The 24,638-nt window shown below is 40.7% G+C and overlaps 1 protein-coding gene and 1 long non-coding RNA gene across 4 annotated transcripts in view; both read right to left on the reverse strand.

Annotated features, from left to right (window-relative positions):
- Positions 1 to 1,154: 1,154 nt before the first annotated feature.
- On the reverse strand, positions 1,155 to 4,950 carry LOC109952464 (uncharacterized). Of its 2 annotated transcripts, XR_002273759.1 has the most exons (4): positions 4,855 to 4,950; positions 3,264 to 3,393; positions 1,532 to 1,644; positions 1,155 to 1,257 (listed from the first exon to the last, which is right to left on the reverse strand). It is a non-coding gene; the product is annotated as an uncharacterized LOC109952464 (long non-coding RNA). The 2 variants fall into 2 exon arrangements; XR_002273761.1 differs by lacking the exon at positions 1,532 to 1,644.
- Positions 4,951 to 6,352: 1,402 nt separating this feature from the next.
- Positions 6,353 to 24,638, reverse strand: part of ankrd13b (ankyrin repeat domain 13B) — a 36,066-nt gene continuing 17,780 nt past the window's right edge. The window contains exons 5-15 of one of the 2 annotated variants that reach the window (XM_020587483.1): positions 24,088 to 24,231; positions 23,142 to 23,382; positions 20,591 to 20,657; positions 19,663 to 19,744; positions 17,953 to 18,017; positions 16,447 to 16,583; positions 15,561 to 15,718; positions 15,124 to 15,312; positions 14,317 to 14,486; positions 10,321 to 10,397; positions 6,353 to 8,149 (exon numbers count right to left, since the gene is read on the reverse strand). In XM_020587483.1, coding sequence (XP_020443139.1) covers positions 7,948 to 8,149; positions 10,321 to 10,397; positions 14,317 to 14,486; positions 15,124 to 15,312; positions 15,561 to 15,718; positions 16,447 to 16,583; positions 17,953 to 18,017; positions 19,663 to 19,744; positions 20,591 to 20,657; positions 23,142 to 23,382; positions 24,088 to 24,231 — 1,532 coding nt within the window. In that variant the 3' untranslated portion in view covers positions 6,353 to 7,947. The remainder of the gene's footprint in view (positions 8,150 to 10,320; positions 10,398 to 14,316; positions 14,487 to 15,123; positions 15,313 to 15,560; positions 15,719 to 16,446; positions 16,584 to 17,952; positions 18,018 to 19,662; positions 19,745 to 20,590; positions 20,658 to 23,141; positions 23,383 to 24,087; positions 24,232 to 24,638) is intronic. The other variant, XM_020587491.1, reaches the window with a different exon arrangement.

Consider the following 24,638-nt stretch of genomic DNA (forward strand, 5'->3'; position numbering starts at 1 on the left):
TGTCTGCCAAGGTGGCAGCCAAAGCCAAACAGAGTAGGCAGAATATTCATTAAACAGCCACAGAGTCGCCATATGCAGTTGGGTGCTACTGGCCTTTGCCACCATGAAATGCACAAACAGTAAGGGAGAGTGCATGCCAGTGTCTATCAACGAACCAGACTTTACTCTGTAAAATCAATAACACAAAACACCATTCTGTCAACAGGTTGGCTACAGTATGAATCTAAACAGGAAACTGACGACTGATCCTTTTCAAGGATGATTACCAGAACAATCACGGCAGCCACAAACCTACCAGACTAGTTACAGTCATCACTCTTGCAAACGGAGAAATGCGCACCCAAAAGGATTTTTCCACCAAGCTGGCACTGTGTTTCTCAAAGATGTCTGGTTCAACTCCAAGATATAACTACTGTCTCCATTAGCTTAAACTTTCAAGTGACAAAACAATATAGCTGTAACATTATCTCTCCCTCTCATATTCAACAGCAGCAACATAGTAAAAATGATCTATATGTAAACAACTTTTACAGTGCATCATGGATCTACCCCAAATAAAAAAATGATGAGGGAAGAATGAGGACACCAGCCCCCTGCAGCCACTGAGCATAACTAGCCAACCGACACATAATTAACTTGCACAGAAAATGGTCAGCATTGCTGTTTTTACATTAGCCTAATCATCTGCACTTTTCTTTGCATAACTGACCAAATTATTCAATACAAAGCTACTTTCTCTACAAATGAGGAACTCTAAGAAGATCTGTTTTCTTCTCAATGGTCTTATTTCTACCCTTTACACATTCACAGCACAACTAACCACATCTGCTTAGTAAGCACCCACATGCCCCCCCTCACCACTGCCAGACTTCCACCATCTCCTCCACTGACCCCATTCAGAATCAGTAATCTAGATTAAGAAAGAGCTTCTGCATCTACTTGATTTTCCATATAGCTCAAGCTCACCTGTTCCAGACGTTTGTTTTTGAGGAACTGTACCTTTAACAATGACCTTCGTCCATATAAGAAAAACCTTTTTCAGGACTTCACAAGTGCTTCTGAGCTCTGGTGGGTAGCTGAGACCCAAACGTGAGTCTAAACAGAGCACAAGCCAGTGTAATGCTCCACCACCCACTGAGGACTTTCATACCTTAAATTAGGACAGCAGTGTTTTCTGGGCCATCATCAGGCTGCGCACCCTCATTCAGTGTGACGCTCCCATTATGGTTTGATACTATTGGCCTCAATGTCTGTGTTCTGTGAGATAAAACACAAGAAAGAGCACAGGAAGAAGAAATACAATGTGAGGAAACAGGAAGCAAGACCACAATTTACTGAAATATCCATTCTGGAGAACCCACATTTACTCACACTCAACGGCTAATGAAGAACAAGTGACCATAACATGGAGGATGATTACAAAATGTAATCATCTGTTATCTTTATAAATAACATAATCGACACACACACAAAGCTGTTTCCAGTGTCGAAACCTACAAGCAGTACACGCAGTGCTTCCCATAACCATCACCTGGCATAACTGCAGGGGCTGACGTAGACTGTGCTGCTTTGGTTATCCACTCTTTATCTCTGCGTCGGTCTCTGCTTAGATGAGGGCGAAGCTGTGCTTCACACAGACTCTCACTCACACACACACACACACACACACACAACTAAGCAGAGTACACAAGTCAGTGCTCCTTAGTGCAACAAAATCTGGCAGTAACAGAGACTGTGTGAGCAGGTTATCAAACTGCTGTTGAACAAGCAGAACACAAACTTGCAGGAATTTGATGTCCCCCGTTTTACCTCTAAACCAACATGTCCTCAATCTCTAAACCTCTAAGCCACTGAGTGTGTGTTTACACACTGTGCTTGTAATGCTAATAACTCATTAATGTAGATGCTGACATTTTACCAATCACAGGCGACTGCTCTACAAGCACCCATCCCCGCCCCCTTCAAATTCCTAGAACTTGATTATAGTACTACCTCCTGAGGGTTGCTGAAATTTAGTTCCCATAATGCATCTCCAGAGCGGGTGGATAGCAGTGGAAATAAACACAGAAGCCAGGACACGTGTTACACAGTCTGACACGTTTTGGTAGGTTCCTATGTTGAAAAAACCCTATTAAACATTTCCCATGACTGAATGCAACATTTCAGTCAGACTGACCTCAGACATTTATCGTACTCCGGTTCCTCTCTGGCAGCAGAAACAGTCTGACAATGGACTACTTTCAACTCCATGTGATTTATATTCGCAATAGCTTGTCCATTGTCAAAAGAGCAAAATATACTCATTTAATAATAATAATCCTGTCCTAATACTTATTATGTCTAGTGTTTCTTAAGCTTATCCTAGTTATGTTATTTTCATCCAGTGTTTGCTCTAAAAGTTTCTAACACTTTATTTTACAGGTCTGTAAATTTTATTTTATTTCCAAATAATTTCCTAAGATGTTTTTTGGAAAACAACATATAATTAAAAGGTAAAAATAGAGAGTGAGCCTTTGGTACACTTCTAGTTATTTCTAAATGCTAAGCTAGCACAAACCTGAGGTTTTTATTCAGAGGGCAGAAGGTGAACAACACATGCAAAGTGTGAAGTCTGTGTACAAACAACCACACAATTCAGCATAAATGAAGAATGGCATTTTAAATAATAAATAAATGAAATTCAAAGATTAAGTGAGGTTTAAATTAAGCTATTTTTCATGCAAATAGAGCTGAAAGCCAATAATAAACAACTCAGTAGACTAAAAAGAAAAGCAAACTCAGTTTCAGAACTTTTTTTTGCCTGTAATTGGTACCAAACTACTTGGTTCTTTACAGGAAACTTGAGAAGTTATTTGGAAATAGCAGATATGTAAAATAAAGTGTTACCAAACTCCCAGAGAAAGCTGTTTGATCTTCAGTATATTATGTAATTCAGTAATGGAACTAGCAATGTTCCTTCTAATCTGGGTGACCACACACACTTTGAGATTATTTTTAAATCTTTTTAAGACCTCCACAAAGAAAAAACAATGCCCTTCCTACAGCAGAACACATGTACATGCAACTTCTTTTTAAAATAATCATGCTACATATAGGTATATCCAATAATCACATGTAAGAAATTTGCACAATGAAATTATCAAATTAGTAAAACAGAATAATAAAAAAATACTTTTTAAACTTTATTGATGCAGGACAGTGAGAGGAAACCTCACTTTTTGAGTAACATCCAGATCACATTCACTTGTTGAGGTTGAACTCACTCTGTGGTACAGGTCCCAGGGAGGGATGGGGTTGATGGGAGGATGCCATCATCCCTCACTGACAGGTGACAGGAATCAGACCAATGGCTGACATGGCTCAGGGAGCAGCTTCTGATGATCGTTGCCGTTTCTGGTTAAAATGACAAACAGCGGGGTCGTGTCAGTTGTCGCTAACTACCATTAAATTAATAAGAGGACAAAATTAAACTGGCTGCTGTGGGGTTTGTGACCTCGCTGTAGCCGGTGCAGAAACAGACAACACCTCTGTCTGCTGTTAGCCGAAGATCGTTTATGAAGTAAAGAGGCATCACTCTGTAACGCCACTGAATAATCAGTGTTTCTCTGTGGTCCAACAAAACTATCAATTGATCTGACAACGATAGGAATGTGGCATATTCTGCTGGACGATATATACTGGGGGGTGACGATACACTTGGCTCACAAGACAAGATGATACAGGATATTCAGTTCAAGAGAACGAGACGATATTTTAACATTAAGTTTAAGAAATGTTAAATGACGAAATATATCACTTGAAAAAGTCTTATTCAACCGAAAGCCACAAAATGCAAAACAATGCAGGTGTTTTAACTCATCAGCTTGTAGTGAATGTCATTTCAGTTCTACCGAGTATAAATTATCATATGACAATATGCAAGTACTGTAAAAGGTTTTGCCTCAAACTCAACCGACTGGCTTCTCTCCTGTATGATTTCACATAGGGATGCACCGATACCAGTATCGGGTATTGTGTGCGATAGTACTATAAAAGTTGCCCCACTAATTAATGGCAGCATTACATTAACCTGAACCGGTCATTTGGCGACAGAGAGGGAAAAATCCGCTGTTCAGGGATATTTGAAGACAACATGTTTTTAGCACGCCCGCTGAGCTCAGTGGCTTACCATAGTGCTGTGCTGCCAGCCACTTAGCTAGCCTAGGCTAAAGGTAGCTACCTTTACTAGGTTTGCTAAGGACTGCCGGACAGACACTGGAAAATAATGTTCAAATGACCAAAATATTACTGCCTTGCCCCAGGACACTGACTACAACTAACGACCCATGGATCAGCGTTAGGTAGCTAATTAACACTTAGCTTTGGTAATGAAAAATTTCCTGTCCTTCAGTTCCCAAAGAGCAGCAGTGCACCCTCCTCCAGTTCTCTGGTTTTATTCATCAGGGGCTAAATAAACATGTATTTAAGCAACTTCCCTTTAAGAAAGTTGCAAAACAGTTGTGTCCACAGGTGTGTGTTCTTTTCGTCTCCCTTTACCTTTCAGCTTAGGGCTAACTTACGGCTAACATTAGTTCGGCTATAATGTTAGCAGAAAAACAGGGGGATAGGTTATGTTAATTATCTCAAACGACTGGTTTGCGTTAGGAATACAGTTAAATTTAGGTTAAGGTAAAGGTGAAACATATTGGGTCGGGGCTGCACATTGGGGGTGGGGTGGGGGGGGCTTTGACAGGACACATACTTTAAGCTAAATAAAGAAAACTAACACCTACAACAACTATGTCAAACGTGTCTATTAACTAACTTTTACTAATGCTACAGTATTAATTACAAACTTGTAGCCTTATTGCTTACCCTTGTTGTCAAACGATTAGACATTGGTGCAAGTGTGTCATTTTCTTCTTCTGGAGTTTATTATCGGTGTATGTTCATGAATCTCCATCTTTTGACCCTTTGACTTTCCCGGGGGCGTTGAGCATGCGCAATAGAGTTTAGTTTTTAGTACCTCATTCTCATTAGATCAATATGTGCTGATCAAATTCATCTGAATTGTCTTTGACTTAGCTCCAACAAACAAGAATTAATCAAAAGTAAACCTATTCATAATATTCAAAGATAAACATATAACATTTAACTACAGGTAACTAATGCTTTGAACAAGTCAGTTCCCATCTCAAGGGGGAATGATCTGCATCAGAGTTCAGTGTAGCTTATTTTGGGCTGACATTTTACCTACTGTTTCATGTGGGTAATTAAACACTGAAATGTAGGCCACTGAGGCCCCTGCTGGGAGACACACAAATCAGCAAGCAGCACTGACTGGGAAAGAATGACATTAAACCAGACTGAAAAAGATTGTAGGCAATAAAGAGACACGAAACTAGTAAACATCATATTTTCTCATTTTCTACATTTGAGTGTAAGAATCTTAAAAGCTCTTTGTTGGTTGAAGTGGATCAATAGGAAAGCTAAGATCCTTTGATGAGTGCACTAGTTAAATCCACTTGACATGGCTAATGGGTTAAAGAACTTTTTTATACAGTGTGTGTCCCAAATTTAACTGTCATGAATAAGGAAATCATTGAAACAGTGCATGAGGAATAAATTCAGTGGAGAAGAGAGAGGACTGGGGCAAAAGTTTCCCCATGTGCAAGGGCTGTGATTGGCATCCTTCCTCTTTGCATACTGATGCTCTCTGCTCCTTTCTTTCTTTGACAGACACACACCTTGCTTTATGTCTGCGGCTCTTTACTAATTAATTTCACACACGTCTGCAGCCCAGTGCTTCCACCATCCTAATGTTATTTAGGCTGAGTCAGGGCAGGAGGGGAAGTTGCAGCTACATGCAGATGATTCACATAGAAATTATTTCATTTGTCCTATTCTCTCTCACCCACCACCAAAGCACAGAAAGCAGCCTTAGTGCTGTGAATGTTAGAGTCTAAACTGTCATTTTCATCCCTGTCAAGCCTAAAATAAGTACAGGCAACCCCCCCTGGATCCGGCTGAGGGACTGGGAATCCATGTCACAGGGAGGATGACAGAAGTGAAAGCTGCTAAAAAGAGATCAGCTCTGCCTTGTACAGACTGATGCTGCTGATTCCTCGAGATAAATTAAGTGCTTTAGTCCCTGTCCTTCACTGGAGAGGACCAAAAAAACTAACTTAGAGTTGGGGGTGGGGCCAAGGGATGTAAAGCTGTCTGTAATTAGAAAAAGGATTAAAAATAACCCACTTGTACATTGCTGTTCCAAAGATGTTCCTTTATTTGAATCATCATCTGAATTCACTTACAAGCACACGGCATGAAAACATCTGGCTGTAGCTCTTCTCTGAATCATTTTTTTAAAAAGTAAAAAAATGAATATTTTTCCTCATCAACTAAGCAAGCTGAACTATGAATTACCGAGGAGAGAGAGGTGGTTCTCCTCAGTTTGTGCTGATATTGGTGTGTGGAAGTTTCTTTCAAAGAAAGAAAAAAAACTGTCCCTGTCCTCCACATCCCTTGCAACAAAACATGTTTGTCAGCATTTGGCTAGCCTTGAGCCCTGCAATATTAAGTTACTTACAATTGCAAGAAATAGCACTTGAACAATTTTCCCAATCCAAGAAGCGAATGTGCCCATTTGATGCTTTGGGGGCAATTTTACACTTGCTTTTGTTTTCAGCATGCTGTGTTGAGGAGCTAACTTGTGATTAGGGTGCAATAAAACCAAAAACTGCTGTCAATAGCCTCTAAAGTGATTCCTCCAGGGTACATTTCCCCTCAGAGAGCATCCTCTGATATTGCAGGTCTTCAGGCTAGACTCAAGTTGAACAAAATGAACCTCAGACGGGCACAGGCCATGCTGAAATATTGCACACAGACTTTACTGTGACTACACAGAAATACAGAAACCATCTGCTCATGTACTGTAATATGAATATACAGAAATTTCTCGTTCAGTAACGTTTCTATTCCACAATCCACTCACTGTCCCTTTATTGTTTGTATTACACACAGGCCTGAAACACACTCATTCACAGTCATGTACAGTATAGTTAGCGCACAAAGTGTTCATCTGGTATCCTCATACATCTGTGCTCCTGCATGTCTAATATCAGGCTGAAACTAGAGCTGGCCTGAGTTTTACTTTGTGCTCAAACTCATCATCTATATCCATTAACAGTCATATATGTGATCCACCTACAAGCTAAATACAGTACATCGGGATTTTGTGCAAATCAAAAAAGAAAAGTACCGGTCAGTTTTTTTTTTCTTTTTTCTAAACTGTTTTCCTTAAAAACTGATTAAGTCAGATGGTTTGTTGACATTCAGCTCAACTTGACCAACCTTTAATGAAGACAGTTACAGTATTCTCCGCACCGCCGGTCCTGACTCGCCACTGCTCCCTTGCACACAATCACACATAAGACTGGAAACCACACAACTCAGCAACAAAAGGACTCAGTGAGTGTGTGTGTTAGTGCTGGAGCAAAGAGTTGGCATAACGCACTGCATTTTCAGGACAGAGGATCATCTATTGTCGGCTGTGTAGAGAGCTGGTTTTGAAACAAACACACACATATAGTACACACCTGCAAACAGATATCACTCATTCAAGGAGGCATTCTAAACTTGTTTTACTGGATGTATTGTTGGTTGTAAACTGGCGCTGGTCAAGAAAAGTACCATGTGGCACCAGACAGAGGAAACTGGCGTCCCTCTGTGGCCGTCTGAAGCCGGACAGCTGCATCACCGTATGGTTTCACGGGAGAGGTCTGGCTAAGGCGATGGGAGAGAAAGGAGTGTTTAGATTCAATGAAACCACTAAGGTGATTTTAGTCTTAATTTCCAGCCACTTACAAAGTGTGCTTAAAGTTTTAAGGTAGCCTGTACTGCCCTTTTCTCCCATGTGTCCTTGGTCCAGACCGTTCCCCTCACAGCCCCTGCTGGGCCACTCAGTTCTCATTTCTCCATAAGTGACAGCTGGATGATACGCTGTAGCTCCTCCTCCTCCCGCCGCCGCTGAAGCTCTGCCTCTTCCTGCTCTCGGGCTGAGATCTCCATGGCAATGCGTAGCTGCTCATCATAGCTGCAGGTGTTGGACTGCTTTTTGGAGGGGGTGGAGCTGAGGCTAGATGTGGTGCGGGGCTTGTGCTGCGGGGTCCTTGGGTGAGAAACAATGAGGGAACGAAGAACACAGATTGAAGCGTCTGCTCTATAACTGAATGTGCATTATTTTGTGGACACATTGCTGACCCTACAGAGCTGTAATTTAGGGTTATATTATTATTATTATTATTACTATTTCCATTAGATTAACTTTTATGCTAGCATCTTATAAAGCACACATTTGTAAAGGTTTATAATTCATTAATATTGGTTAATTAATAAAAACAAATTTGGGGCTTTAATGTTTTTTCTCTATAGGGCCTTTATGGTTGTTCAGCCTGTTCTAAACAAGAGCAGCTGGACCTAAATGTGTTTATTAACTTTATTTACAACTGCAGACTTGATTCATTGTCAAAACAAGCCTTTATTAATGACCTAATGTTTATAGTTGCTGATGACTAATGCTGTTGGCTTATTAGAAAGTGACAAACCTATAATAGTTTAGCTATGACTTAATTTACATTTGTAGCTGTAGAACTGGCACAAGAGCCCAATAGTATATTAGGGCCAAACCCAACTATAAAGACATTACAGTAACACTGAGGAGACTATATGATAGATGGACAGATACGACTAACACTTTATAATACAGCCTGTGATTTACAGTGTAATTTTATTCTATGAACCAGGTGCCAAAAAAAAATCATAATGTTTTGTGCTGGTACTAAAATGTTGGTGTGTGGGAAGTAAGGGAGTAACTACTGGACATTATAGAGGAAAGGAGAAATAAATCAAAGTAATTTTGTAACTACTTGGTGCCTACTGGGAAACAAAACTGAAGTTTGAAGTTTAAAGAGCAAAATGGGGACAACAACCACACAGTATATTATTACTGGGTAATGTAAAATACACATTTTCACACGTGGATGATTTTTATAATTTAAAGGATTTTTTAGGTTTGTTAAGACTCTCTGAGAACAATTAAAAACTATTTGTTTTTAAATTTTTTATTCAGTTAAAATAGCCAAGAATGCATTTGCCCTTTTTTTTTTTTTTTTACCTCTTACATGACTCAAAGAACACAAAAATGTTTGTAAGATTTTAGAATACTATAAGCAGTAGTATATTATAGGTATACTGTCTGCAGTGTTTCCAGCACCCAGTTTCCTCTGAACAAAACTGTGGTTTAATTAAGATGATGATGATGATGGTGGCACGTATGCACGCAGCGGCCCAGGGCCCCTCGGCTGCAAACAAAATTTCATTGTATATGTCACAATGTTACAGTGCCAATAAAATAAAGCTTCTTCTTCTTCTAAAATGTAGAAAAAAAACAACAACTCTGTTTTGAGATCTCTGCCCAAACATACCCACCAAGACAGTAGGCGTCGGCCCACAGGTGAGGATTCAAAGACAGGTAATAACGCTCACTGATACTGGGCTATAACGACTCAGTTGTTAGGGGACATTGTTGGCCATCAAACGACTGAAACACCGCTGATGGTGATAAATATCTCCGGCTCAATGCCAGGCAGGCAGAACTGATGAAGCCTCTTTCTACGTTTTTTCAGCTTACTATGACCTGGATGACTGAGAATATGCACAGATAGTTTAATTAAACACTGCAATTTTGAGATTGTGTCAGAAAAGAGTTTGTGTGTCCATCCAATCATCTACAAATAGGGAAGACAGAGAGAGAAAACACTGTCTGAAGATAACAGGCTAAAGTCAACAGCAGCATTGTCGACTGAAAGCAGGAAACTAGCTCATCCTTCAAAGCCCCATCCCACCACCCCCTTTCTTTATAGGAGAAGAGAGGAGAATAGCAGGATGGACAGAAGAATAGAATAGAGAAAGACAGGACTTGAATACAGGATGTGAGTTGGGGATGGAAGGGAAGAACTGCAGGATGGAAAAAATACAACGGAAGAGTGCAAGACAGAGGAATAACACAACATAACAGAAGTCAGAGACAGGCAGGATATATTACCATTGTCCTGACAGTCATAGAGATTTATGATTTTTTTTTTGAGGACTCCAGCTAAAAATAAAAGTCCAATTGATTTTTAGCAGATTGCTTCCAATTTTACCATCTGGGTTCATTCCACGATAAAGGGGTTGGACTTGAATAAGAACATAATTTACAGAACAGGATGGGTGAAAAAACTAAACACAGCAGAAGAAGACTGATGAACATTCATAAAAGAAGATATTTTAAAGTGTGACCTCTCCACACGACTTGGGTCACAGGGTAGGGGGTGCGTTCCTGGCTTGCTGTTGGTCAGTGCCTCCCAGATGGTCACCTACACACGAAGAAAGGCCACACAGGAAGTCAGAGACTGAGGACAGGAAGTGGAGAGTCTATGCATAAAAGCAGATGGACAAGCAGAGACAGCAGTGGGGTGTCTGGGACAACAGCATCCTCCCTACAGATGTTAATGTAGGCTCAAGTACTAACTCATACACAAACATTAATGCTTCTGACACTGCTATTAATACTGATAAGGTGACATTTTTAAAAACTAAAGCCAACACAGTTTGTGAACACTGGCAGAGTGTGTGTACACAAACACTTGAGTGTTCTGTCAGTGTTAATATTCTGCTCTTTATGCAGGCTGTGTGATCAGACCGAGGTAGCTGATAAGTTCGTGTGGAACCACTTTTGTTCCTGGCTTCTCCTCTTCTGATTGGTCTTTGCCAATAACCTGTTAGTCTCTTTATGTCTGTAGAATTACAGGGTCTGTAAATTCTGCTGATGACAGCCTTTTGACCATTGACATCTCTTGAAGGGCCTAGATTTAAGAGTGTCAACCCTTCAACAATTATCCATTTAATCAAATAATCAAAAATGATCTGCCAGGGTAAGATTCCAGTGTTGGTTTCTGGGACAAACTAGGCTGGGAGACACATGTATAGGGACTCACTGTAGGCCGGCAGCTAGCTCATTTTTTGCCAGTGAGCCCGGTTGTAAATTAATCTGGTCCTGTTACTTCCTTTTATCCAGTTCCTAGTTAGAGAACCTTAAAGTTTAGTTGAGGTAAGGCACATATAAAACAAGTACAGTCAGCAGAATGGTACTTTAACACCCGTCCTGCTACAGATGTAGTGCTGTAATTAAACACGACATCACCTCTTTCATCACTGTCTGAAGCAGCAGTACGACAGTTCAGGACAGCAGGCTGTTGGAGATGACTGCACAACCTACAGCACAAAGCCACAGCTGTGACCTTGTGCCTGTCTCCTCTACATTCTGCTCCTGTATCTCAGCTAAGAAAACTCTGACTTGAGTCTATTTATACTTCTCTCTCTGCACCTCTGGAAGAAGGCCAAGATCTGTGGGATTTCAAAATAGCACTATACTGAGGAAGTGTTGACTATACTGGGTCTGGGCTCCACATATCACAGGCAATGTATTCTACTTATTGATGTTACTTCAGTAATGACTGTTTTTATTTTAAACTAGTTGCCTTTTCACAATTCTGTCTGTTTCTTCATTTGATCTTGCTTGATTTGTTGGTGAATTTATTGCTATAATTTGTACTGGGTATTTCATAGGGGAAATATCGCACACCTTGATTATTATGGCAACAACTTTTATCATCTTGAATCCTAAAAAAAAACTTAATATGAAATATTTGCAATCTGGGCTTATTAACAAGGAGATACAGTGCCTTGCGAAAGTATTCGGCCCCCTTGAACTTTGTGACCTTTTGCCACATTTCATGCTTCAAACATAAAGATATAAAACTGTAATTTTTTGTGAAGAATCAACAACAAGTGGGACACAATCATGAAGTGGAACGAAATTTATTGGATATTTCAAACTTTTTTAACAAATAAAAAACTGAAAAATTGGGCGTGCAAAATTATTCAGCCCCCTTAAGTTAATACTTTGTAGCGCCACCTTTTGCTGCGATTACAGCTGTAAGTCACTTGGGGTATGTCTCTATCAGTTTTGCACATCGAGAGACTGAAATGTAACTGGGAGCCAGTGTAAAGATTTAAGAACAGGAGTGATTTGCTCAATTCTCCTGGTTCTGGTTCAAACTCTCTGAACGAGCTGAAGTTGTCTAACAGTCTTTTGGGGAAGGCTAGACAAAAGACCATTACAACAGTCCAGCCTGTTGGAGACGATAGCATCAGTGAGTTTCTCAGGACATGAGACCTCAGAGTTGTACTATTTGTTCGAGATGATGAAAAGCTGATTTAGTTGTGGCCTTGATGTGACTGGTGAAGTTCAGGTCTGAGTCAATTATGACACCAAGATTTGTAACTTGAGTTTTTGTCTTCATAGTTCTACAATCAAGCTGATCAATAACTTCGGTCCTTTCGTTCTTGCTACCAAAAGCAATAACTTCAGTCTTGTCTGTAACTGAAGGAAATTTGATTGCATCCAGGTATTTACAGTGCCTTGCGAAAGTATTCGGCCCCCTTGAACTTTGTGACCTTTTGCCACATTTCAGGCTTCAAACATAAAGATATAAAACTGTAATTTTTTTGTGAAGAATCAACAACAAGTGGGACACAATCATGAAGTGGAACGAAATTTATTGGATATTTCAAACTTTTTTAACAAATAAAAAACTGAAAAATTGGGCGTGCAAAATTATTCAGCCCCTTTACTTTCAGTGCAGCAAACTCTCTCCAGAAGTTCAGTGAGGATCTCTGAATGATCCAATGTTGACCTAAATGACTAATAAATACAAATAAACATATCCAGGTGTTAGAATGGCCAAGTCAAAGTCCAGACCTGAATCCAATCGAGAATCTGTGGAAAGAACTGAAAACTGCTGTTCACAAACGCTCTCTATCCAACCTCACTGAGCTCGAGCTGTTTTGCAAGGAGGAATGGGCAAAAATTTCAGTCTCTCGATGTGCAAAACTGATAGAGACATACCCCAAGCGACTTACAGCTGTAATCGCAGCAAAAGGTGGCGCTACAAAGTATTAACTTAAGGGGGCTGAATAATTTTGCACGCCCAATTTTTCAGTTTTTTATTTGTTAAAAAAGTTTGAAATATCCAATACATTTCGTTCCACTTCATGATTGTGTCCCACTTGTTGTTGATTCTTCACAAAAAATTACAGTTTTACATCTTTATGTTTGAAGCATGAAATGTGGCAAAAGGTCGCAAAGTTCAAGAGGGCCGAATACTTTCGCAAGGCACTGTAAGAGGCATTTATTCATGTACAAGTGCAAGAACTAAAATATTCAACCCAATCAAAGATCGACAAGCTAACTCTTCTGCTAACCCCAAGAATTCATACGTGGTTACCGTTTCTAAACTCAGGGAGTCGTTTGACAACACACACTCATCCAAATCCTGAAGATATTTCCAGAACATTGTCTGTCACGCTTTATGTTAAAGTCGATTCGACCAGTGTGGATTTTCTTAAATGAAAAGGCCAGCCAATTTTCTGTATTAATAATATTATCAGCAATCTCCATACAGCGAATAAAACCGACAGTGAATTGCCTCCACTCGCGGTTAATGTCTGTCAGCTGTCAGTCCTGGATTAGCTTGTTTGTTCGTTGTTAGATCTCTGTTGTTGTTCAAAAACAATTAAAAACATCAGTGAAACACACCACTGCACTAGGTGGCATGTTTTTCATTGTGAAACATCAGACCCGACTATGTTGCCTCAATGTCTCCAAGTGCCATAATTTCACATGCAGTCAGGGTCAACCGCACATGAACAACAACAGAGATCTATGGCACAGATGAAAAAGCTGATCCAGGAATGACAGACTGATGAACATTAACCATGGGTAGAGGCAATTCATTGTCAATTTCAGTCTGTATGGGATATATTGAAAATACTGTTATATAGAAATTGATCAGCCTGATCCTTTAAGGGCTCTGGGCTTGACTTTGCATCATTTCCTTTTGCCACCTTTGTACAGTAAATATGAGACCAAATGACCATACTCGAGAAACTAATTAACATGATATTTTTCCTGAACCGGACGGGATCATTTTTGATTCCGAGTTGTTGGAGGAGTCTATGAGGATTCTGGAAATACCTTCACAGTGGATGAGTGTATTCAAACTGGGGCTAGTGCCACATGAGAATTTAAAGTTTGACAGGTAGGTACAGCAACAGTAAATAAGAGGGTGGGGGCTTAGCAAACAATCAATTAAACAAAGTCTTGTTTTAAGATGTCTGACTTGCTGTTTCTTTAAAGCCTATTACCCCTCAGAAGCATCACACTCAGCCCACCTGATCGTATTCAGACCCAGCCTCCAGCAGACTCTGCTGTATGGCAAACTGCAGCAGGTCCTCCTCCTCCTCCCTCATACTGTCTCTTTGTTTGCCTCCGAGCATGGTGTATCCAGGCGGGGGCTCAAACACACATGGGGGAATCTCTCCAGCTCGACACGACACTGCAGCTCACAGGGGGAAAGGAAAGGGCAAGAAGCTTATCTAACAATAAAGGAGACTCCACCACACTAAAGGAGAAGTGTGGAAAAGGAAAAGGACAGTCATTTTTAAGTGAAAGAAAGAAAGATCCACAATAAAAGAAGCTGTTACAAGTAAAGTACTTTCCCCTCCATAGCAATACTGGCAAAATATTTCCACTGCTCATCTATGTGTATATAACTCAAGGTAGAGCATTTCTGCAAGATAACATCAAGGATTTCCAGAGAGGTTGCCTCTGAGCAGTCCCACAATAAATTGTATTTTTCCTCCGCATGGCTGCAGAATAAAGAGTGGATGCTGGGGTCCTGATCAAGTGATAGGATGATGAAAGTAAGCTGTAATCTCACTCAAAGAACATAACCTTGTATTCAAGGCTAGTGGTAAATTCTGCTCATAACTCCATCATGCAACTGTAAACCCTGTTTATGTACTGATGTATGGCTGAGCTTGTGCAGTAGAAGATTGGTGAAGATCTATAAAACACCTTGTAAAAAATATTAAGCTCTACAGCTAAGACTAACCATCTGCTGAAGACAGAAGTAGATGTAAGAAATGATGACATAATACAACAGGCAGCACTGTGGCGTGTGTGGAGTGCGTTCTCACTGGTGGAGCTGGAGCTGGACACGCTGGAGGAGTCGCTGCCTGGAGATGGGGTGTCTGTTCTCCGGGTGTCCCTTGGTGCGTCTTCATCCACTCCCACTTCGTTGTCAGCACGGACACCTGTACCCTCTTCACAGCCATTCAGGTTGCTGAAGGTGATCCTGGCGTTCAGGATGTGGTAGAGAGGGATTTCTGTAGAGAGTGGAGAGAAACAGCATACGACATATTTAGTAACCGTACATGTTCTTATATCAACTCTTATTTTTGGTGATCTAATGTGCTATTTTTCTGTCCTTTTCACTCAGTTTCTTGCTCTGTTTCTTTCCACCTGTCTCTATATAAGTTTATTCACTTTTCATTCTCCCATCATTCCCTTAATTTAACCAGTCACTGTTTTAACTTATTATCCTTCTATCCATATCTATCTCCCAGTTGCTCACCAATTTTGATAGGGAAGCCAGGCGGCAGGCGCAGAGTGATGAAGTCCCGCAGCTTAGCGAACAAGGCGTTCGAGATCGCCATGAGATCGATGATAGGCACCACTTGCTCTGCCAGGGACAATGGATGGGATTCGCACAACCACAACTTGGCTTTAAACCTAGAAACAAAAGCACACACTCAATGAACACAAGGTAGGGTGTGTCAATGTGTGTTGATGGCTACTGTAAATGCAAATCTTACTTAAGTATATATGAAGCAATTTATGCCGTCGTTCAAGTGATTAGCTCTTTGGCCAGAGATACAAAAAGACATTGATTACGTCGGCTAACAAAGACTTTCCACACACGGCTGAGTAGTGTTCAAACTGATGCCAGTCAGTGCTTAAACATTTTAACTTGTCTGACAATGAACAGGATGGAGACTTCCTCCTCATATGTTCTGCCATTTCTTATTATAACCCAAAATAGCTGAATAACCATAGGCTCAACCTGACAATGTGATTAATGGGCAGGGTGTTGAAATCAGGCAGTTTTAAGTCCCTCTTTAAGTTCATTTTTTTCAGCCAAGCCAGAGCTGTGTGATGGACTACAAAAGACAGACTGTGTAGTTGCTTGACTCTTCACAAGCTTTGTAAAAATCCTCTCCTAATGTATGCATGTATGTTTCTCCCTCTGTTAATTGTGCGCTTCTCACCTCAGGACCTTGGTGGCCATCTGTCATGGGCAGCTCATTTTACTCTGCCTGCATATGTGTGTGTGTGTGTGTGTGTGTGTGTGTGTTCCTGCATGTTCTCTGTCCATCACTTTGTCATCTCTGAAGTGAGTCTGGAGGGTGAGTTCACTGTATGCATGGCTGCCTGTCTGTTTTTCTGTCACTCTCTGTCACCTCTGGGTCTTGGTGGTGAGGTGGCACGGGTGGCCAATGTCCCTCTGAGTTGGTGATGAGCTGGGGTTGAAGTATTCTTCAGCCGTCAGCGCTGAGGGGTTGGTCACCACAGGACTTGACATCTGGGTCACCAGAGCCTGCAGTAAATAATGAATAACTAGAATTAGTGCTCCATGGTTGTATGCCTCAAACACAAGTCAAATTCATGGGTATGTGTCAGAAGACCAAAATCTAATCAGTTCATCTTTGAGTCCGAGAGGACACTGGTGCCATATTTGATGAAATTCCCCGAAAGTGTTCCTGACATATTGCATTCACAAGAATCCTATGGATGTACAGCCGTTCAGACATATGGACAGATGGACAACCCAAAAATTATAATGGCTGCAGCTATCTCTGGCACAGAGGCATAAAAACCTCATATAACCCCATGTCACCATTTTATAAACAATAAAACTTGTACTCATCACAATAAAGTCTGACAGGGTCAAATGACCTACAACCCACAACCCCCTTGTTGTGGGTTTTAAAATAAATGTTCTGTTTTTTCTGCTGTGTATCAAAAACTCACCACCCATAGGATTGAAGGCTTTTTTCTAACCTGACATTTTTTACTGCACAATGAAAGAGAAGGCTTTGCTCTCAAGCCCAAACCTGAGAACAAATTACAAAACATGTTTTTAATTCCAGCATTTTATAACATTACTGGAGATGCATTGGCTGGTTCACTGCATCAATTAGCAGCTCACGTATCATCTCCTGAGTGTGACTTCTGTCAAAGGTAGGCCACCACAGGCTGCAAAGGAGAAAGCTCTACCCATGTTGTTTCATTTCCTTCTGTTTGCAATTAATAATCACAGTCAGTGCCCCTTAAATTTTAAAGCTTGGCAAAATTGAAACCAAACATGCAAGCTTTGCCGCTGCACAAAACACTGAACTGAGAAAAGCCTCTGCTGAGCAAATAGCAGCATGGAGTGAAAAGACAGAGAAGCATAGAGAGTTGAAAAGAGCAGAGGTGACAGTGAGGGGGAGCTAGTGAAAAGGCAGAATACAGAAAGAGGTGAAGGAGGCAGGTATGAGTCATAGATGTTCTCCAGCAGAAACACATTAAAAAAGGTTCAAGCTTCTGAGTAGTTCTTTCAACTTTGTAGGCTTGCAGACACAGTGGACTCAGCAGCCAGGATTCAGGCACTCCCTCTCAGTCTAATGAGGGGAGGTGGTGGCGATGATGTGAATACTGAAGATGATTCATTCACGAGGGCAGTGGTCACAGGGCTGGTTATTATGATTACTATTCACAAAGCGATTATAATGAAGTCTATAAAAACCTGTAAAGTCTAGTCATAACATCTGCCATGAAACATATCATATATACCCCCGTTTTCAGGGGAAAACCTGTTTCATGACATTTTCTCATCCTACTGAACAAAATGAATCTCTTTAAAGATGACAGACTGTACAAAAAAGCCACACAACTGGCCACTTTTAAGCGGACTGGACACTCACCCCGTTGTTAGGCCCCATGTGTTGCTCAGCAATCCCGAGGAAGTTCTGCAGTGGAGTCTTGCCACCTGCTCAGAGACACACGGCGGTGATGAGTTAGACTGAGAGAACGCTGTTACACAGTCACAATGCAACGGACACTACAGCTGTCCGTGGTGTCATATTCCTCTACTGTGTTTTGCTCAAGATAACTTATTGCACTACATCACACTTTTGTGTTGTGTTATGATCTGCTACAAAGTCAGCTGAAAGGAACTCTGTACTTAAAAATTCATCAAATTAAAGTGAACTGGGTTTTTATGCAGTGGTAAACTGAGAAGCTTTATCACCTAGACGTTTTCATTTAAATATCATTTTAAATAGTCAGTAAAAGTATTTCCTGGTATACATTTCATTGTACATGTGGATTCCCAATATTCTCTTTCTACAGCTACACTCAAACTGTAATCCATTTTAAAACTGTAATGCCTGAGTCAGCTCAGCATTTAAAAGCCTAATGTAGCACAGTCAATTTTTTTACTACATGCACAGGAAAACTATAAGTTGATGTCACCATTAAACTGTATCCATTATATGATGATAACCTGTGATCTGAAAATGACAAGTGATCATCTTAAGATTTCTTCATCTTTATTTAGCTTTTTAGAGTGTCAAGCTGTCTTCTTTGAATCTTAATTCCTTGAAAACCTGACCCAAAATCTTAAGTAATTCTCTATAACATTAAATATTTATGTCTAAAAAGCAATAATCAAAGTTTAAATAAAATCTTAGGTATTATTTTTTGTGTTTAACACAATAAAGACTCAGCTAATCGTCTCAATCAAGACTGTGGTTGTGGTTTGATCAGATTTGATTGGCAATGACCAAACACCATCTGTCACTGGATTCTGATTCAAATGTTACTAAATGTTGGTTAATCAATCAAAAGTACAGTATGTTACACTTTCTACTGCAACTGAGTCCCACCCACTTCAAACCAGTGAGAAGGGCACAGAGAAAACACCTAAAAAGCTGGTTGAGAAAATGCAGTGAAGAAACCTGGGAACAAGTAAAGTTGTAGCTCATTTAAAATGTGACCAGCATGTTCGTGTGTGGATTTTCAAACAGGACTGACACTATGGTCATCCATGCTAACCCGAAAATGAATGATTGCTAAGAGCAATGCAGAGGTCCATCAGTTGCTATTAACGTCCGCAGCACCAGGGTGTGGTTTGTAAAGTGTTAACAAAATGATAAAGGTAATGCAAAAGAAGGGCAATTGGAGTGAGTCACTCATTCAGGAGTCAGTGTATCTTCCAAGAACACCTCCAGATGGGGACTGTGACCTGGGAGAGTGGAGCTCTCAGAGGACTGTGTGATGGTTGATCCTGGCCGACAGCGACGGTCTGGGGAGAGAAGCTTGCTAAAACTGTTTGATTTGTGATCTAAACCAGAAAACGAGCTGGAGCCACCAAATGAATATTACGTATTGTTAGCCGGAGCCTCTGGGTGAGCTCATGGAGCTCAGGTGAGAGGGATTACTCATCGGTGGCTCTTTTATCAGACATGTTGTAGCGCTGAGAGTTACAGCGGCACAGAGGTGATAATGAAGAAATTCAGCAGTTGCAGCTGTGATGCAACTGCACCTCGGGGCAACTTGATGGTTTAAGAGATGATGTCTAATGCTTATTTGGCACCGAAGTACAGTTGTCAAAATACAGCACAGCGACTCACCTTTTGTCTTGTTCTTGTTCTGGTCTGACAGATGGTCAGTTCGAGTCCTGGTGATCAGCTCCACATTGGATGCTGCATACACCTGAAAAACAAGGAGACAATGCACTCTTGTTTTTTGTTGACACTGGGTTAGTGTTTGGGAACCCACTGCTGTATGTTCACCTAAAAGTAATTAACAGACAAGAAAATGTAGAGAATGTTGTCCTACATTCATAAGCATACTAAATCATGAATTCTGTCCACCATTATGCTCTGCAGGATATAGGGAAACCTCTTCAAATGACAAGTTCATACTAGAGTACCTGAACTCCTCACTAGTGACCGTAAAAAAAAAAAGTGATTAAAAATTTGTCAGGTGACGAACTCCGAGTTTATAACGGATGAGAAAAGAAGCACTAAGAAGGAAGAAAGCAGCTTAACAGGAGTTGTCTGCTTACATTTACAGTTCTAAATCAATGATGCAGAAAACAGATGCTTTTCAGGCTGCTGTATTTTACTGTAGAGTCTAGCTTAAGTGCTTTTAAACTAATAGCAGATGGTCTTGGGTGTCTGACGCTTGTGTCCCATCGATCCCTGCAGGGGATCAAGAAAACAAGTGGGGTCAAGGTAACGGATGCGTTGATGATAGATAGACTTCTTGGTCTGACATGAACCTGAGGGTAAAGAGTTGCTGCTAAAGTGTGGTATTTAAGGATAAATCACTTTAAAATGATGGGTTTCAGAAATTCATCTGCAACTGTTTAAAAATGTAGGCCGCTATGTTCTCAAATGTTTAATGTAATGGTTTTAAAATAACTTTGGGAATGAATCACTCTGAAAATTACACCATTCAAGTGAAGTGGACTTTCAGGAAATATGAAATCGGCTTCTGACAGCAGCGCTTTCCCCAGACAGTGTGAGTGATCAGTGCGAGCAGCCTGTGATCTACCTTGGCCTCATATCCATTCACCGTCTCAGTCCTCTCACTCCTCCAGCCCAGGATACCCGTCTTATTTCTGCAACACAGATTCAACAAATCCTAGATCAGTCCTCTGTAATCTTGGCCCTGTTTGGTGTAGATTATTTGCCCGTCCCAAGTAATCTGCAGATGTGTACCTGAATCATAATGTCAGTACCTTGATGAGAAAAAAATTAGCCATCTACCATTAGACTGCAAGTAACAGGCAACAGAACAAACAACAGAAAGCGGATTTTGAGATATTATGAGTGTTTTTTTAAGTAATACTAGCTCTGAAATAATATCAAATTTTTTTAAAAACATATTATACAACAATTTTATAAAAAAAGATTTAGGGGATTTTTTCCCCATGCTAACTTACCCCATTTGGCCCCACTACCAGATATTTTTTGCAGGTGCCAAAGGTCTCAATTCAACTGAACTAATCACAAAATGTTAGCATGCTAATATGCTAAAATAATATGGCAAAAATGACACGCTAAACATCAGAATGTTAGCATGCTGACATTAGCATTTCACCCAAAGCACCACTGTGGCAGCTTCATTAGAGTTACTGCTACTGGCTGTAGAGACTCAGTCTTGTTCTCCAACTAATCTAATGTCACAGTTATCTGAGTCTGAATTTTGAAGTTATACTGCAGTTAAATTACTGAGGGTTCCGTAAACTTTGTACTCACTAGCCCAGCCATAAAACAACAAAACTGCAGTCCTGTAGTTTTTCCTGCATGGCTTTGTAAAGACATATCACGCAGGGGTGGATGTCTAAAGTGCTTTGCTCGAAAGCATCATAAATGGATTATTGGCATGTAGACAAGAGCAGTGCTGACCAAGCAAAATGCGTAGAGGTGACACTGAGGTACAAGTCTGACAGGGAGATGATTACACCTCCAAACACCACCTCTCCCAGCTCACTTTTCTCTGTCGCTCTCCTCTCCATTTTCTAGCCTTTTCACTGTTAACATTCACTTGCTGTCTCGTTCCATGATTGAACTATCTATCACCGGGTCTCTCCACAGTCTATTTATCGCCTCTTTCTCCTCCTGCCTCCAAAACCACTGACTGCCACTACTTTCGCTTTTCCCCCATAGTCATGTGTCCCATTCATCTTTTTCTCCTTGTTTCTCTTGTCATGTTTTCTATTTCCACTCATCTCTCTTTGTCCCCTCTTTGTTCCTCTCCCTCATTCTTTTCCTTCTAAATCTCTTTCACCATAATTTCTTATATCTCTCTTTTCATCTTTATCATTTTCTTTCCTGCATTCCTCTCTGTTCAAAACCTCCTTTGTCCTTTCATCCCTCACTCTCTCCTACAGTATTTCTCCACCTGCCCAGAATAAGATGAGGTTTCTCCTCTATCTCCCTGTTTGGTCCAGCGCTCCCTCCCTTCTCTCCTCCTTTCCCCTTCATTTCATCTTTGCATCTATGTCACTTTATGTGAAACCGAGTTGTAGAACCGCCTCGTTAGCATAATGAAAAGTTCCCAAATTAACTCCACGTGACCCACTTGCACATCCCATTTTCCTTTACTGCTCTCATCCTTTCTTTTCAATTTTTCTCTTGTCAGTTTATGTCTCGTCTGCCTCTTTCATGTCCTTTTCTTCTACTGTGTTCTGCTCCACCTCCATGTTCACCAGGGCATTTTACTTGCATTGGAGTGTTGCGCTTTTGTGAATCCTGATTCATGCAGTCTGAAGCTGGTTTGTTCGTCATTATATCTACATATTCATTACTCCTGGCATATTGTTGGCATAACAGCCATTTGCTACAAAGGTAATAAATTGTTGTATGGCAACATGTTGTGCTAAAACAGTGTAACAGTAGCAAAAGTAGAGAAGGGTCATAAGCTCAGCAAACCGACTAAGCAAATTGTGTTACATAGCAATAGCCAGCTACACTTTCCAAACTTAACAACAAAAGCCATCTGGTCACACAACAGTAAAGTAGCAGCAAAATCCCCCCGTGTTTTTAAACTGAGAAAAAGTGTTTTGTTATTTATGAATTCAACATTGCAATTTCAACTGTTTTCAAAAGCTACATCATTTTGCTTTAAACTAAAACATGGTTTTAGAAGAACCTCTGTAGTTTAATGCACTTTCATTGCATAAACATTTCCCCTTGGCTCTCATAGTATTTCAGTAATATCTTGCATTAAATGTACTATAAAAGTCAGCTTTACATGATTATGTTTTCTACATTCTCCCCATTACTGCTGCTACCTGATATTTTGTGCAATGCATTTTGACAGCCACCAGAGAACCTGCCTGAACTTGTTCCACTCAACCGTGGGTTGAGGTGTAGGAGACAACAACAGAGAAAGAGTGACAGACATTCAACAGTAACAATAGGCTAATTTTATCCACTCAGGAAAACCACCAGCACTCTAGTGATGGGAATAGTGGCACTTTGAATAGAGTCAGCTCTTATGGCTCTGTTCCTTTCATAGAGTTGTTCAAAAGAATGGCTCACCATCCTTTTTATTTCTTTTTTTTTTTTAAACATGTCTATGATGTTGATGGTCTGACCTTTCAAAGGCGATGTTGCGGGTGTCCAGCTGAGTGGTCACCACTGGGGCCGACAGCCTAGCTGCAACCTGCTCGTCACTGGGATGTATTGCACCAAGAACACCCAGACCAGAGGCAGTGCTGCTGCAGGCGCCACCATTCCCGCGACCTGGTGAGAGCGCTGTGAGAGATGAGACACTCAGGGTCTCACAGAACACCAACTGCCTGTCATGGTCAACCTCCATCACCTCTGCACTGGAGTCTGAGAGGCAAAGCGTAACAGACAGGAAGAAAAATATGAGGGCGATGTGAGAGACTGCAGGCACTGCAGATATTTAGAAAAAATGACATAACAAAGGCAGTTCCACAGGGAAAAAAACACATAGAGGAAGGACATTATGCATGGACTTAAAAAGTCAGAGGAAAGGTCAGAAAAAGAGGGCTCATTTAAGTTAGTGAGAGGAAGGCAGATAAAAGCAAATGATAAAATGGGTGAAATAATGTAGAGGGGAGCCTGGGACTAAGTGGAGAGAGCTTTGCAATCAGGCTAGAAAAAGGCAGAGGGAGAGAGAAACTGGGAGGATCATCCTGGAAAGTAAGGCTGCAATCACACCTGCACTAACTGTGAATATTTGCTCCATATCACATTCACTTCAGATGAAGCCTGTGCGACTGTGCCTGTAAATTCACATGAATGGCCTGTGTAAAAAGTACTCCAGTGAAATGTTCCATGACCTCTTTTTATACAATATTACACTACCACAACAATAACTGCAATGCAATCTTCTTTCAATATTTTTTTTAATAACTACATCAGATCCGTGATGTCTCATGCATCATTTTTCAATGCTGAAAGTGAAGTTATTTCAGTGGACTAAATGCAAATGAAAATGGAAAATCAGAAGACACATGGGAAGAGGAAAGAAGACAGGAAAGAAGATTGGACCGTAAAAAGAAAATGAGATACCTTGTCCCCTGAAAATGAAGCTGCGGTTTCCTCTCTGCCACGTCATTTGTTCAAAGCCCATCAAGGTTGTGTCAACACGGAGACACTGGCCACTCTTCCAAACTCTGTAGGTGTCACTGGGACAGATACGAGACACCAGAGGCACTAAGGACACACAAACAGACACACATTGAACCAAACTGTCTTTCCTAATGGATGTTTACAGGTTTTCATACAGTAGTTCTCTTTTTTATTCTATTGTTTTTATATGATTCATGTTATCAGTTTTTGGGCTCACTGCTCAGATGGCACAAACGTATGCAACGACAAAAATATACAGTATGCACAGAAACCATTACAGAGACTCAAGTTTTACATATATCTACTTGTGGCTTTGTAAAGCACTTCAGATAAAATGCACATGCTCTTTAGTTTAAAACCAAAGCCAGGCAGACAATCTGCTGTGCAGGAAGTGTGTGAGCATCAGTGACCAGTACATCAGGAGAAAAGGCCATTTCAGCCCCAGAGGGAGAGGATAACATGATTAGCTCTAACTGGTCAGCACTGGACTG

This window comes from Monopterus albus, unplaced genomic scaffold, assembly GCF_001952655.1.
Source record: "Monopterus albus unplaced genomic scaffold, M_albus_1.0 scaffold8.1, whole genome shotgun sequence".
NCBI lineage: Eukaryota > Metazoa > Chordata > Actinopteri > Synbranchiformes > Synbranchidae > Monopterus > Monopterus albus.